This window comes from Sinohyriopsis cumingii, chromosome 1 (assembly GCF_028554795.1).
Source record: "Sinohyriopsis cumingii isolate HCF-2022 chromosome 1, ASM2855479v2, whole genome shotgun sequence".
NCBI classification, from domain to species: domain Eukaryota; kingdom Metazoa; phylum Mollusca; class Bivalvia; order Unionida; family Unionidae; genus Sinohyriopsis; species Sinohyriopsis cumingii.
Window position 1 is genome coordinate 40,295,661 of NC_142961.1, and position 17,040 is coordinate 40,312,700.

The window sequence follows — 17,040 nt, forward strand, 5'->3', positions numbered from 1 at the left end:
TTGTATGGATGGACGACCAGCTTCTCGAAATTATTACCTCTCCTTTCCTTCATATTTTACCATGACGTGTAGTTTTTTTAAAACCATACAGTAAGACAAATTCTGTGTGCACATTTATTATTTCCACGACAGCCTTCTTGACCCTTTGATACCTTTGTCATAGATTAAACAGATTAAACAAATCTTCCTTCAACTGATAATGATTTTTTTGATTACATTGCGCCTACAAAATGAAAATGGGATACAATGGAATCCGTAATAGGAGTATCATATTTTTAAGAGTCTCGATTGTGACTTTTCATTCACAGGTATCAAAAGACCTGAAATACAGGACATGCAATGTCAAAATCCATTTCCAGCAATGATTATGTTGCCTAAACACATTTAAGGCCTTTAAAGAAGCCTAACTAGTCTATACAGTGCTGAATGAAATACAACATAGAGTGCCTTATGAGAAAACGAAGTGTCATCAATGACATTCTACGCAATACTAGGACAGTGTCGCTTTTAGATGGATTGTTACAAATGCATTTATCTGTAGTGTACACATATAAATCATAAAATGGACTTCCATGGCTAATGGTCCACTATAGAAGGCAAACAAAAATCTCGTTCATTTAAATCTGATTGCAGTATATATATACTTTATGTTCGAGGGCGCCATCATACACAGTCTAAAAGTAATACTTATTTTCATGCTAAAGTTCCATGAAACAATAAACAAGCAAACAAACAAATCTTATTTTTTTAATTTATTCATTTTGTTTTGAACACCAATTTTGTTGAGACATATACAGCAATAAATAAAATATAAAATAATTTTATACAATGTGTGGTATGTCATCGTCCGAGATGAAGGACGGTTTATTTGTCTCTTAGGAAAGTAGTTGCGTTATAAATAACTCAAAATCCTACCTGTGAGACAAAATAATTTTATACAAAATAATTGATATGTCATCGTCCTAGAAAAAAAGACGGTTTATTTATCTCGAAGCAAAGTTCTTGCTCTCCAACAGCCAAAATATGAGATAAAACAATTGTTTACAAATATTTGTACATCATCATCCTGAATGAATAGACTATTTATTTTATTCCAAGCAACTTTGTTACACTATTAAATATCAATAGAAAAACAAGTAGATGTATTGCAGATAACCCAAAAGCAAATATATGGCAAAAAATCTTTATACAAATAGTTGGTGTCATCGTCCTGGATGTAAAGACGGTTAATATGTCTCAGAGGAAAGTAAGAGCGTGGTAAATAACTCAATAGCAAATCTTCGAGGCAAAATAATTGTATACAAACAATATTTAGTGTCATCGTCCTGCATGAAAAGACGGTATATTTATCTCAAAGCAAAGTTTTTCACTGTAAATACCTCAGCAGCCAAAATATGAGACAAAATACTTTTTGCACAAATAGTTTGGTTCATTATCGTTCTGAATGAAAACGTGGTTTATTTAGCTCCAAACAACGTATTTGCACTATAACAAAATCCAACAGAAAATCAGGACTGGAAACCATTTTCTCCGGAAGCTAGGTCTAATATTTCAAGTTAGATCAATACAGGATATTAAAAAATATAATAAACTAAGCTGTTTGTTTGTTTTTTCTTTTTCCTTTGTTTTGTTTTTTTAACACAGGGGCTACTCTGACACCCTCCTTAGACATGAAGTGGGGTAGAATCCCCATATTTTTCTCGACAACTTTCCTCTCCTTGTCCAGCCAAAGATCCACTGCCCATCTTCTGACACGAACTTCTGCTTGATTATTTGTCCTAGAAAGAAAACTAAATATAAAAGGAATGCCAACAAAAACGTCAGTCACTCTGCCATCTGAGACAGACTAATCTACCTTGTATTTTCTGTCTCCCGCTAAAGAAGGAATGCTTCCGTTTCATTCACAGGGATCAAAAGACCTGAAATACAGGACTTGCTGTGCCAAAATCCATTTCCAGCAATGATTATGTTGCCTAAACACATTTAAGGCCTTTAAAGAAGCCTTGCTAGTCTATACAGTGCTGGATGAAGTACACCATAGAGTACCTTATGTCAATGATTGTATCACGACCGCAAGGGAAGTAATTGTGTTATCAGTACAATATGTGTGTCCTAGTGAGAAAAAAAAAAAAAAAAAAAACAGATTGACCAAATCAATAGAAATTTGTACAGCTTTACAAGAAAGAATTTATTAACCTGAGGGATTTACTCAGCGCAAACTTCAGGAATATTGCCACAAAAACCATGTATTGGCCTCACACACTGTGTGACTTCATTTACGTTAATGTCACCAATATTTAATTCCTCTAACATAACTCTGAAAGAACAACAGTTTTGCACTTTCCTTCATTTCTAAACTTTGAACTCGTGCTTGTCACAACGAAAGAATAATATCTAAGAGTCAAAGAACACACGCGGTACTTGGAAAAAATAAGGGCTATAAAGTGGTACAATTGAGCTCTTACCTTGTCGAAGATTTTGACCTTGGCATGACATTTCCGTGGTTTTTCTAATACACATCAGGTAGATGTTGTATGACCCGTAGTTGCATTCCTGGATTTTTGCACGACTGCTGGTATAAGACCTGGCAAAGTCACTGCATTCTCTTCTTAGAGGTGCAATGTTCGGGGGGCAGGTCGTCATCCTGAGAAAGTCCTGTCCAAAAACAAAATGAAACTCCAAAGTAATGTCAGTTCTCACGGGTGGATACCCTGTTGTTTCTAACGAGATTCAAGCTTAAAATGAGCTAATAGTATTGTTTAGCAGGGCCCTAATTCTCTAATTTTAACATTGAAGAAATACATTTCTTTTAGGACAGAGTGCTTCAGTCGAATCTTCTCAAAGACTTCCTCTGAGTTTAAATTCCGTTTGGGAAACGAATTCGTCTTGCTAAAATAAATATTTATGCGTGTCAGAAAACTTGAGAGAGTTAACATTCACGACTAGTATAGGTCATTGTACATGTAATATATCGACTATTTTAGATCCTTACTGGAGATATCGGAGGTATTATTGGCCGAATTCGGTTCATTTAGTAAGAATATCCAACTTGAACACCAAATATCCCTCCCTCAAAACCCATTTGCGAAGGGTGACTGATATATGTATATATGTGTGTGTATATATATATATATATATATATATATATATATATATATATATATATATATATATATATATATATAATTGGATCGTTATGAAGAAGCCACCAAGGGGAATAGAGGGGATTATATCACTAAGTACCATAACTTGAACTATATCACTAAGTACCATAACTTGACGACTTATGATATTGAGCATGTAGAGAAAATAGAGACATGTTCACACAAAGTTGCTAATAAAATAACAAAGCCTCACAAATAAGATCTGTACTTACAGCCGATGGCGGAAGAGCAAAAATGTACTTCTCTGAGGTAAGAAGGAAAATGTCATGTGCAATCTTACTGTAATCAAACTCAGCAAATCTGAAAGAATACAGAAAATTGTATTTGTCCTATCCATTTTCTGTTCTGTACTAACAGTGTCCTATCCAGTGTCTGTCCAGTATTAACAGTGTCCTATCCAGTATATGTCCTGCACTTGCAGAATATTTAATGGAGCTTCAAATCGTACGAATACTATATCGTATAAATACGGAATGCCTTTCTCTGTATCAACTCTGTATCGAATAAATACGAAACGAATTGCTATTTTTATCAGTGGTAACTCAAAACATTCTGATATTTGTTAAGTAATCGTGAATTTTCTGAGACTTGAAAATGAAGGATGGTTGTGGTTGGGGGACAAATAAGAGAAAAATCTCTTGTTTACATGAAATGATTGTGTACACATGTCTTCAGTTGATCAGGACTTTCACTTATTGCTCATAACTTACGGATTTTCTGTCTTGCGGATTCTTGACAAGCTGGCAAAACCATCTGCAATCTTCTGCACTAACCATTCTTTCACTTCCTCTTCCAACAACTTTGCAGCCTAAAGTAAATATATGGAGCCAGGGTTATTCCAAATATCTTCCTTACTTTTGACTTTTTATAGTTCGTTTTACAGAGACAGTATTTCAGAAACTTACAAATGATTTAACAAACTGCATTGTATCCAAGGAAATGTCATTCCTCTATTTATGTTGATCGACTTTGGTATTTCGAAACGTTCGTAAACAAGTTGATATTTCTGAGGAGGGACAATGCAATTTCCTTAAATTGTGTGGAGTGAACAATCAAATTTCCTGTAATTCTGTGAAGTGACCAATGAAATTTCTTGTAATTCTGTGGAGTGACCAATGAAATTTCATGTAATTCTGTAGAGTGTCCAATGAAATTTCCTATAATTCTGTGGAGAGAGCAATTGAATTTCCTGTAATTCTGTGGAGGGAGCAGTGAAATTTCCTGTAATTCTGCAAACACGACCAGATAATGGTAGATTTATACTTTGCATCACACTTGAACATCAGTTTAATACGTACGCAATCCACTCCCGCCTTTCAAACAGACTTCGCCAAGGTTTAGCGACATAAAATATATTTTTTATCACGTTGCTAAGTCTTGACCAATCGCATGACTTTATGTCAGCCTTTTATGAGCGATGCATTAATCTTGGACCACAAATGTGGCACCCAGCATAATTAAAATTACATTCAAGATGAAATTTAACGAATAACAAATCTCTCTCTCTCTCTCTCTCTCTCTCTCTCTCTCCATTCAGTCTTTAATCCCGAAAGATGACTACAGCATAAAACCCTACCTGCTTCAGTTGTTGTCTTAATTTATTTTCCTCAGCCACCAATATCCGATATTTCAGTTCCCAATATGGATCCTGCTTGTTTTTCAACGCATCTACACTCTTTGGCATAGTGTTACTTGATGACTTTTCTACGGGAACGACGTTCTGTTCAGCGATGTTCAGTTCTTCGGAATGGGATGCTCTAATTCTCGCGTGCCAATATTTCTGTTGACAGGATGAAAGAAGTGGGGAAAAAATAATCATTTTTATCAAAAGTAGTGTAAAATATTAAAATATCTGGTGGAAATAGGGCTTATGAATACAGATTGGTGAATCACTCCGCATGTTCAAATTTTAAAACAGAATTTTTTTGACGGTCAAGTTGTAATATTAGCTGCCAATATTGGAGGCCAAGCTTGCACTGAAGTAAATATGGACATTCTTCCTGTAGCCGTGTTCAGACTGCCATCAAAAATAGTTGCTTTCAACATGGATATGGTTTGTCGGAGACTGAGAATAACTGCGTCAAATCCCGACTGACAGATAAAACTTGAAATTCGATTGATCGTCGTCCAGTTACAAAGAACTACGGAGATAACTTTATTCGCTACGAGTCCATGCAGCCGGAAACTAATAAATAGGTGTGTGGTTTATCACGCCATGTTTGATAATGTTTAAAAATAAGATCGACCAACTTCAAACAGTGCAATTAATGAGTAGACCGTAATAAATAACTTTTCAATCCCGTTCGGTCGGTTTGCTCGGTTTTAAGATATTATCTATATTAATCTTAATTTTCCATAAAAAGTACATATAAATACATTAAAATGTCGGTATAAATTCTCATTTGTTTCCTTTTATGCCATAATGCGGTGGGGGCGCATTAATAAAATCAAGTAATTAACTAAGTAAATAAGCAAGTAAGTGAGTGGGTTAGTAAGTATACATGTGAGGAAGTGAGTGACTAAATGGGTGATTGAGAAAGCAAATGAGTGAGTTGATGACTACGTGAACGTGGAGGTTATGAGTATGTGAGTCTCTCAGTCGGTCAATGAATTATACTGAATATTCTTTGGCATAAAATCTTTCTTACCTCCTTTGCAACCTGGAGATGGGCTACAACTTGCCGATGAGTCTCCATGGTTGTGTTCATTTCCTTCACCAGCAGCTCCCACCTTTTCATCAGCACTGACGGGAATCTACAGATAAAATATCACTGGACATGCTAGCATTCAAATGATAGTATTCTTAGTTTTGGAATAACCGAGATACTCCGTGTGTATGTTTGCGCTGCACTACGGGATTTACCGCGATATTCATTGTGCACTTACTCACTGCAGTACGGGATTTGTGGAGATTGAATACTTATTCGAGATAAAAAATAAAAAAAAAAGGTTAGTTAATCTAACCATATTTTATTATTGCCCTCAAATTAGGTCGGTCAATAAGTATTCCCAAAAATATTGCCCAGCAGTCATATTGGAGAATTTAATCGATAACTGTAATCGTGACGCATTAGAGATGAAAAATAGGCAACTGGCGATGATGCAAGTTATTTCAAAATCAGAAAGATAATAAAAGTACTCAAAAATTATTACTTTCCATAGCTTGTTTCTGAAATACGTAAAATGTCAAAGAGAAAAATACGGCGTGTAATACTTTACTAAAGTTACATCGTCAAGACAAAATGGTCTAAGATGACGTAAGCATTGTGCTGGAACTGCATTTTTACACCTCAGTTTGAAACCTGCTTGTCAGATGCTAGTCTTACAGTAAACAAACAAAAAATATCAGTCAATGGTTACAAATTTTGAAAGCACTTGGTTGTGTGGTACTCGATAAAGGATTAAATTTATTCTGTCAGCCATGTTTCAAAGGCAGCCAGGAAACCAGACTGCATTAATTGCCTCATACCAAAAGCGTATATATGTGATCCAGTCTGGCTATATGTAATTTGTAATATTTTCTGCTTGAGAGGCAATCCAATCCTATCACTGATATTTTACGATATAAGGATCTTTCCTTAGCTCACAATTGGAAGTATGTTCTACGATAACAAGACAAAACTACGTTCAAAAAACCCTGTAAGTTAACAACTCGGCTCGATATGAAAAGCATGTCTCAGCTTCAAACTATATTACCGTACCAAATTCTCTTGCCCACTAAAATAACCTGCTCTGTTGCTGTTGTTCTTGTTTAATTTATTTGGGATTTTCGGGAGGGGTGGGGGTTGGACGTATTCATTTTATACAGATAAGCAATGAATATAACAAAAAGGATTATACCAGAGTATAGAAAATTATACTTCTGTAACAATTATTAAAGTGGCATTTCTTGTTTAGTGAGTCCATTTTTATTTATTTATTTATTTATTTAAATATAAATTACACGGACTAATGCACCTTTCGAAACGTACTTTAAAGTGGTTTTAACATTTTATTATTTACAGATTATATTAATTAATTTACATCGCCTCCTTTTCTTGGCTCTTGCATTGTCGAATTTCTCTTTGATCTTTTCCATCCTTTCTGCCGTCTGGCTTTAGTAAATCAAATGTCGTATCCTTGACTGCATCAAACAGTATCTGTGTGGCACTGGGCATTGCTAAACCAAATAAAAGTAAAATATATTCCGAAAATTTTAAAACACCCACCTATAGACATTTTGTTTTATTTAAATGTTTGGTTGTTGAGTGAGAAATAGATAAGTCATTTATTATTCTTAAATTAAATTCCTTACGATATTCAGTGAAACTTAATTCTTCGTGGACTTTAAATTGTAAGTAAAAGTTAAATTGCATATGTGATTCAGTGAAAATTAAGTCTGCATGGACTTATAATGGTAAGCAAAAGTTAAACTGCATATGATATTCAGCAAAAATAAAGTATTGCATGGTTTTAAAATTATAAGAAAGCAAAACTTTGACGGCTTGGTGCTTTACCTTCCGATATTATCATTTAGCTTCTTCGATTTACCTATGTAGCATGGAACCACAATTCTATCAAACAGATTTACAAGTAACTGTCCTTCCAAAATCGTCAGTGCAAAATAATATAATGCAGGAAATTTATAGTTTAGGAAACTACTAGACGGATATAATAATCAGTAAAGCATAAAAAAGCTAAGCTTAAGTTTTGATTTATATAATAGTAGCAAAAGGCCACACACAAGTTTGATACTTATAGTGTCGTGTGACAATTTTACATCCATACCTCTCTCTCTCTCTCTCTCTCTCTCTCTCTCTCTCTCTCGGCTATTGAGCTGTCTTAAATACAAACAGGAACATATGCAGATACAGACATGCAGACATGTCCTTAATTTTATTTAATATATAATGTACTAAAACAAAACCGTACAGCAAACCACAAACCTTGTTTATCATGCATCTTAACAAGTTTCATCAGAACTTTCGATGCAGCAGACGGGTTTTTGCCATTTGCCTCCATCGACAACCTAGCAGAGAGCCTTGTGAAAAGCTTGACATGCCGAAACCTTAAACAATGCATAAATAAATTAGTTATTGTTCACTATTTCTTTTCATTGTTAAGAAAATGGAATACGTAGATTAAGTCTGGTCTCAAAGTGCAATGAAACCACGTTTCTTCGCAACGAAATTTTCGTCTATGATGCGTATTGTCCGGAAATTGGAAGAAGTAATATTTGCTAAATAGTTTCCAGTCCTTTAGACGTATTAACAGTAAACAACGATCGATAAAATGAGTGTGCTTGGTGTGACGTTTAGCGTCCGATAGACGGTACCCGTTGCTAGCTAATATATAGGGAATATCACTAGGTACAATATATTTTCAGATAGGCATTGTATCTAATATAAACATGTATTTACCCGTATGCATTTTCCGTTACTAACATATAAAATTAATGATGACATCGCCGACAGCAGATCGACTTAACTGCCACTGTAAACAATGCCATCATGCTGTGTCTGTCTGTGTAGTCTACTCTCTTTTTGAGTGATCGGTACTATGTGGATATACGTCATTGCGTGAAAAGTTTGAGCCCGCATACTTCGTTTGTAGACAAAATATTCTCGTAGATGAATTTTCCTCTTTCATTTCATCGAATATTTAAGTATGCAAATAATGTATCTTACGATGTGACAGATTGTATCATCTGAAATAAAAATATATGTGTCTATCTTTTTTGAATATTACCTGTGTTTCTCATTCATTGGAAGATTGATAATATATCGGTATAAAGATGGAGGTTTTCGCTTAAAAACGTTACTATGATAGCTGATGTACACCATATTGTAAAGGTAAGATGTATATAGTGAAGTCAAACTGAGATCTTACGTTGTGTTATAAGACGACGCCCTATAGCCATATCAGATGGTAGAGGGAATTCATGAACGACTTGTTCGTCAATATTAGATATAAATGATTTTATATAAAAATATAGGACATTTTAAGAAGATAATTTAAATAAAAAAACGGTGGAGCCTTTGGGTCTAAAAATGGCCAGTTTTAGGCCAAAATGATAACATCCATAACTAATTTTGTGAAAATGGCCAGTTTTAGGCCAAAATGGTAACCTTCATAACGAATTTTGGCCCAATATATTAATCACTCATTCTAATTTACAATTTATTCTCAATGTAATTTTCTTGATAATGTTCAATTTTCATAAGAAATCAGCAGATATTTTGATTGAAATTAATAATTGTACTCAAAAAAAATATCCTCGTTTGAAGTAGAAGCTGTAGCTTATCAAGCTGCTGAATAGTACCCTCTTATATATTCCATTGCAGAATAGCAGGCCTACAGTCTGCACTACTGAATAGAAGTCCTACAGTCTGCGCTGTTGAATAGCAGTCCTACAGTCTGCACTGCTAAATAGCAGCAGTACTACAGTCTGCACAGCTGAACACCAGTCATACAGTCTGCACTGCTGTATAGTAGCCTCTTATATAGTCCATTGCAGAATAGCAGTCCTACAGTTTGCACTGCTGAATAGTAGCCTCTTATATATTCCATTGCAGAATAGCAGTCCTACAGTCTGCACTACTGAATAACAGTCCTACAGTCTGTATTGTTAAATAGCAGTCCTACAATATGCACTGCTGAATAGCAGTCCTACAGTCTGCACAGCTGAATAGTAGTCCTACAGTCTTCACAGCTGAACAGCAGTCCTACAGCCTGCACTGATGAATAACTGTTCTTACAGACTGCACGGCAGAATTGCAGTCTCTATAGTCTGCAACGCAGATTACTAGTCTTTACAGTCTGCGCTGCTGACAAAGTCATACAGTCTACACTGCTGAATAGCAGTCATATAGTCTGCATTGCTTAATAACAGTCTTACAGTCTGCACTGCTGAATAGCAGTCATATAGTCTGCATTGCTTAATAACAGTCTTACAGTCTGCACTGCTGGCTAGCAGTATCTACTGCATTACTGAATAACTGTTTTAATTTCGATTGACTCAGATAATCACATATTTTCATCTTATCGTATATAATAAGGAATATATTTATTTTCACTAACTGTAAGAAATAATGAATGTAATGTTCGAAAATTTATTTGGGTAGCTTTTATTGTTGTGAATTAACTCTGCTCTTGAGCTTTTTAGAGTCATGCTTGAACTTACGTGCAGCACTTAAATTTCCTGTACCGTTACTTGTGTAGTACAAATACTATTTTTCCACAATGCATTGCAAAACGTTTCATTATATTTCTGAGATTCACTGTGTGGTGTGATTTGTCCCTTTTTACCGGCCCCTGATTCTTTGTCTTCTGTCCATTTCGTCTTTGGTGTGCCCCCTCTGTTCCTACGCTCGCCAATGCCAGGTCGGTCCCTGCTACACCAGGTGGCTGACCACGTGAGTGTGCGCTCTCGTATCGCTCGGCCATCATACTTCTATCATCTAAGGTTGTGAACTCCCTCTTCGCTAAGAAAACGATTAAATCTGGACGGTATGTACTTAAAACGTGCCCCTTAAAAGACTAATCACGTATGCCTTGATACGTTAGCGACGTACCCGTTATTTTCGTCCCTTTATTGAAAAGTACGCTAGCATGAAATTGCGCGCGGAATTAGGTGGTTCCTTTCGACAGGTCTCTGAAGAGTAATCGGAAGGTTTCAGCTCATAGTAACATACTAGCGCTATCTTCGTTGACGTCTACCTGGGTCGGTACCACCTTATAAGATGTCCTTCGCGACTGCGTGTAAACAAAGCTGAAACGTTAATAGCTCACTGGTCACTGGTACCTGAGGTACCAGTGCAAACCTTTTGAACTGTGTCAGGAAGTTGTCGGTGATTGCGTCCGTGTCGTTGAACATGCACATGGTGATATGTTTTGGTCATCTATCTTCCGATCGTCTACTTCTGGGTCCCGTTCCTCGTATTTTCTAACATTTCGGCTAACTGGGTTACTTTGTAACCTACCTCGTCCCTCCCTATCAAGATAAATTTCCCAACTGCCTGTCAGTCACCGTTTTAGTCTAATTGTACCGTGTAACCCAGAACTAAGCCCTCTCAGCCTACATTTTTCCTTATTCCTATTCCTACTGCGTCACTCGAAAAAAGATCCTATACGTATTTACCTGCTTCTGGTACAGTTTTGCATATGGACATATTTAAGCAGCGTATCCCTTTTACACAACTATCAGCAAAATGGACAGTACACAGTCCGAATTTCTATCCCAAATTCAACGTAACACTTACTAAAAAAATTAAGGCGCAATTACAACCTCGGCATATACCCAACTATATCTTCTCTCAAGTGAACACAAAGATACCCCCCCCACTCCGAATTCCACACGTTCAGTATACGACCATGTTGCACAATAAAGGCTGAGGTCTGTGATTTAACCTCTTACAATGCTATTATCACAACATTAAAAGAAAATGACAAGAAACATTGCATGCAATGACAAGAAAAAAATGCATGCATTTAGCATATAAGATGCACAGACAATGATTCGACTCACTCGAATCGATATTGCTTAACCAACATACAGAATGTATCAGAGTTTGGTTAAATATATGTCCTATTCTATCTTTGCTCAGATTTTTTCACTCTGGTAAGTTGTATCGTTACCCAAGCGTCCCCTGTGGTCCTGTTTTCTTTATTCTGATGATGGTTATCGATGTATAGAAGATGACTGACCAACGTGTTATAGCAGGAATCGAGGGATTATTAAAATATGAAAATTTTGGATGGATAAATGGAGATCTGAGCAATCAATAGAAAAGAACAAAAAGAGCAACTGTAAAACAGAATAAAACAATTTTAGTAATTTGATAAATGAAATAACATTGCACAAGACCAGTTATAAGATGCACATCTACCTGAAAAATTAATTAGCTCAAAGTTATAAAAAGCAATTAGCAGTTGCGTTTACATAGATACGGCAAATTTCGTTCAGAAATCGAGTGAGTGTTTCGGAGTTTTATTGTCTGGCATGTCTTTCTAACCTGATCATTGGTTTCTGGTCACTCTTCAGAATCAACATACCTTGTCGTTTGGGGTCGACATGTACAGGAATAGTTTTGATCCCTCTGGCCTACTCATGCGCTACCGCCTTTAGTAGCCTCTCTCGGTCGTTCAATCTATTATACTTGTTGTTCACTCTTAGTTCAGTGGTTGTAACTATTTACCTGTATGCGTTGAAGTTCGCTATTTTTCCCTTTGAGCAGAGCAATCTGTTTACCTCCCCAGTTTCGTCTCGCACATAAATTCTCAACTACACATCCCTTGGACAAACATTTCGAGAGTTTTTCCTTCAACCGGAGTCAAGACCTTTCGCCTGGAGTAAAACTCAATTACCTGATTCTGCGACGTAAGATACGTTTAAAACACGAAGCTTCGCATGGGAAACACATCCACGCCATTAACTTACTCAGTAGAGACTCAGGTTTATCTAACGGCCATTATTAACATATACTTCACTAGGCTTGGAAAATGACGCATTTCCGCTTCCGTTAATATATCAATGTTTCAACTTATGACAAATTTTTCAACTAGTACGAACGTTGTTTCTGCAATATTTCATCCCTTGGCATTTTTGATAAACAAAATCCTATCTCCACCACTTAATCAGTTTTTTCTGACCTAGTTATCAAACGGAACCTCATTTAATATTAGTCAAGTCTCTGTCATATGCGCTCATAATACTTAAAATGCCACGCATATAACCCGCTGTAAAATCGCATAAATCAATTTAAAATGTTTATATGTTACATTAACATCTGGAAATTATACTCTGTTACACACTGTACAGTGAAGACACACTTCTTAGACGATGGTAGTTTAGGCTAAAATCAGAAATTACTTTTGTTCAGCATTAAGCAAATTAGGTTTGCAGAAATTATGTTAATATTATTCTTCCTTGGTCCCTGTCCTAGTTTTGTTTATTACACCGACCAAAGTTTGATAGTGTCGCTAATAAAAGTGTAATGGAAAAAAAATGAATAATTTCTGGTTAGCTTCCAACTTTGCAATCGAAATGTCTGAATAACACAGAATAGCTCGCTTGGAATAGCTCCAGAATGAATGTCGAAAACATAATCCAATCCTCCCAGGTCCACAACAAGTAAATGTGCAGTGAATGCGATATTGCTTTAAAGAACACGTTATGTCAACATGTTTCTTATCCCTAATATTTTCATATAAAACAAAGTTGAATCAATATAAATATTAAATTAAAAATGTCAAAAAGCACGAAATAAATAAAACAATTTATTTAATTAAATGAATAATTAATAATATAGGAATTATTTTAGTTCGTATATTTGCGGAGAATAGATCAACTATTACTGGCACGAAAAATCTCCGACGCATTAATCGCGATCATTTATATTGTAATTAAACCCAGAAACTAAGCAAAAACAAAATCTGTATACTTGCACTAATGTTTCCAATCAGCTTTTCTTTAGCTTTGATTTCAAACTGGTATGCATGGTTAATTTTCTGCTAGCAGTAAACTCAACAATTGTTATAGCGACTTTGTGCAAGCAGTGAAAAGACGATCACAAATGGCATAACAGATAACGTTATCTATCGTAAGTCGATGACGTGAACGGTTTGTGACGTTGCACAAACCTTTGACGATTTATCAAGGAGCCGCTCTTCCAATTTTATAAACTTCTAAAAAAGTGACAGGTGTAAGTTTAATGGTTTGCATTTGCAACATGCACAATGGAGAGAAAGTTGGCATTCCTCTGCTATTTTCATGTTTTATGGCTGAAATTTCCTAGGCTATTGTACTTGTATATATTGTACCTAATCTAAGCACACAGTTAACCAAAATGACTGATCCCATACGCTCGAAAAACTAGTATAAATTAGTCTAATGTACACTTTCTTGAGCAGTTATTAAAATAAAGAATTACTTTGGCCAGACTACACAATACTACCATTTAAAAATACAACGAATGAATTACCAAATATATAAAATGTAAAAAAGTTTATCACCTCCTTTATTTTTCCAATTAACTTCTAAAGTAGTGAATATGACCATGCGGAGCTAGCAGTTTTTTTTATAGATCTTAGGTAAAGCCAAACTATTTACTCTAACCTACGTTACATCCACAGTCATAAGCTAAACTATAGAGAACTGAAACTTCTTTTAAAAATACATAAAATATACAAGTTCTTTCTTAAATCGCCGGAATAACCAGCTACGAAAACTGGGGAAATTCCTTTTCTTTAAAAATATAACCCTGTGTTGAATACGAAACTGTAGATCGCCACCTAAGCAATCGAGTATCTTGTCGCTAATATCTTGATAAAGAATACATGTGTGAATAAATAAATGAATGAATAATACAAAAATAATTAGTTAATTAAGAGATTAATTAATTAATGATATATGAATTAATATCATTCATACAGTAATGTATAGCTTCATTATCGCTGGCAAAAAACAAAAAAACAAACAAAAATAGCCTACGCAAAAATGACGATTCTTTATATTTTATTAAACAAAGAAACTAACAAGCAAACATGAAATCTGTATACTTACACCACTGTTTCCATTCAGCTTTTCTTTAGCTTTGGTATCCAAATTGTATCCATAGCTAATTCCCTGCTTACAATAAACTAAAGAATTCTATAGTGATGTTTGTTCATACAATGAAAAGATGATCAGATATGGCATAATTGGTAGCAGTATTTATAGCAAATAGATGACGTGAACTGAATGTGATGATCTACAAAGACCTCTGACAATTTATCATGGGGGCGCTCTACGGATAATTTAAACTTTTGAGAGTGACAGGGGTAAGTTGAAGTTTTTGCGTTTGCTACATGCATAGTAGAGGGAAGGTTGTCATTACTGTTTTACTGTCATGTACTGTGGTTGAAATTTCTTTGGACATTGTACTTGTGGATATTACATCTAATCGAAGCACACAGCTAACTAAAATGACTTCCCCCTTGTGCTCGAAAAATCAGTCTGAATTAGTCTAAAGTACACTATCTTGAGCAGTTATTAAAACAGACAAACCATATTTTGCCAGACTACACAATACCAGCTTCTAAAAGAGCACTGAACGAATTACCAAATATAGAAAATGAAGTAAAGGATATCGGTTCTTTTTTTTTACAATTTACCCCTAAAATTTAGAAGTGAAAATGGCTAGAGGAGGTAACAGTTTTCTTTATATAGATGTACATCTGAGGAAAGGCCAAGCTATTTACTCTATAATCCACATTACACACATTAATCATTCATCAAAATAAAGGAAATTAAAAGTTGTTTTAGCGATCTCTAAGATACACAATGTCTCTTTTACATAGTCAGTTTAACTAGAGAAGACAACCGGGAAAATTCCTTTTCTTTAAAGCTTTAAAACTATGCAAAGTTAGAAACTGTAGAGCGCCGCCTAAGTCATCGAGTTTCTTATCCCGAGTATCGGATAATAAATAAATAAATAAATAAATAAATAAATAAATAAATAAATAAATAAAAAAATAAATAATAAATAATAAATAAATAAATAAATGTATGAATAAATAAATAAATATTTAAACAATTTAATTAATGAATTACCGGACTAATGAATTTATAATAAAGAAATTAATATATTTCATAGAGTACCAAAAAATAGCTCCACTAATACTGCCAGGAAACAAAATGAAAAATATATGACGCAGTAATCATGATTCTTCATATGTAATTAAACCAATAAACTAAATACGCAAAATCTGTATACTTACACCACTGTTTCCATACAGCTTTCCTTTAGCTTTGGTATCCAAATGGTATCCATAGCTAATTATCTGCTTACAATAATCTAAAGATTTGTATAGCGACTTAGTGCATGCAATGAACAGATGATGTTTGGCATAAATGGCAACGTTGTCTATGGCAAATCGATGACGTCAACTGTATGTGACGTGGTACAAACCTCTGACGATTTATGAAGGGGGCGCTCTAAAGTTGTTTTCAACTTCCGAGAGTGACAGGAGTAAGGTGACGTTTTTGCATTTGCAACATGCACATTGGAGAGAAGGTTGCCGTTCTTATTTGTTACTATCATGTACTGTGACTGACATTTCTTTGGATATTGTACCTAATCTAAACACACAGCTAACCAAAATGTCTGCTCCCTTGTACTCAAAAAATCAGTCGTAATTAGTCCAATGTACACTGTCTTAGGCAGTTATAGAAAACAGGGAAAACAATTTTTGCCAGGTAATACAATACTAGCTTCGGAAAGTCCAGTGAATGAATTACCAAATATAGTTAGCCTAGTGGTTATAGCGTTCGCCTTGGATACTGGAAATCGCGGGTACGAATCCCGGCTGAGTCCTACCAAAGACATAAAAATGCTACTAACAGCAGTCTCGCAAGGCGCTAAACATTAAGAGGTTAATGTTTTGACTGGTCATCCTGGTGTCATGATATCGTGAGTGGGTGCAACATCATGTGACATGTCTGTGCCATGATGCCCCAGTGCTAGATATCATTATAAACTACCACACTACATACATCGTAGCTTTATGACTGAAACATCCAAATAACAGACACACTCACACACACACCTAATGTATAAAATGTATAGAGGTTTATCTGCTCTATTTTTAAATTTCCCTCTAAAGTTAGGAAGTGAAAATGACCAAGAGGAGGCAGCAGTTTTTTTTAAATTATAGCAGCACATCCGAATTAAGGCCAAGCTATATACTCTAAAACCCATATTAAAGCCATTAATCATTCACCAAAATATGGTAAATGTAAAGTTCTTAAACAATACTTCAGATTTATAAAATGTCTTTTTAAAATAGTCAGTTTAACCAGTGAGAACAACCAGAAAAAAATTATTTTTCTTTAAAACTTTAACCCTATGCAAAGTTC

General features: G+C 35.1%; 1 protein-coding gene across 4 annotated transcripts; it reads right to left on the minus strand.

The window, feature by feature from the left end:
* Nucleotides 1-769: 769 nt before the first annotated feature.
* On the minus strand, nucleotides 770-16,037 carry LOC149806759 (uncharacterized). Of its 4 annotated transcripts, XM_089957215.1 has the most exons (10): nucleotides 15,903-16,020; nucleotides 10,452-10,627; nucleotides 8,090-8,211; nucleotides 7,188-7,323; nucleotides 5,813-5,918; nucleotides 4,741-4,944; nucleotides 3,875-3,972; nucleotides 3,377-3,464; nucleotides 2,466-2,655; nucleotides 771-1,778 (listed from the first exon to the last, which is right to left on the minus strand). In XM_089957215.1, the coding sequence occupies exons 2-10, from the start codon at nucleotides 10,478-10,480 to the stop codon at nucleotides 1,648-1,650; spliced, it is 1,104 nt and encodes a 367-aa protein (XP_089813341.1). In that variant the 5' UTR covers nucleotides 10,481-10,627; nucleotides 15,903-16,020; the 3' UTR covers nucleotides 771-1,647. The 4 variants fall into 4 exon arrangements, with proteins under 4 accessions (XP_089813331.1, XP_089813326.1, XP_089813341.1 ...); XM_089957205.1 differs by lacking the exon at nucleotides 10,452-10,627 and having other exon boundaries at nucleotides 770-1,778; nucleotides 15,903-16,037; XM_089957200.1 differs by lacking the exons at nucleotides 10,452-10,627; nucleotides 15,903-16,020 and adding an exon at nucleotides 12,510-13,264 and having other exon boundaries at nucleotides 770-1,778.
* Between the last annotated feature and the right edge of the window lie 1,003 nt (nucleotides 16,038-17,040).

Bases quoted from the DNA above. Each gene is read 5' to 3' on its own strand.
- LOC149806759 (XM_089957200.1), bottom strand. From the start codon at position 12,574: ATGGCGTGGATGTGTTTCCCATGCGAAGCTTCGTGTTTTAAACGTATC. The intron at 7,324-8,089 runs GTTTGTGGTTTG...TATTTGGTTTAG, and splicing joins TAAGATGCATGATAAACAAG to CAATGCCCAGTGCCACACAG. The intron at 5,919-7,187 runs GTAAATTAATTA...TTTTATCTGTAG, and splicing joins AGCCAAGAAAAGGAGGCGAT to ATTCCCGTCAGTGCTGATGA.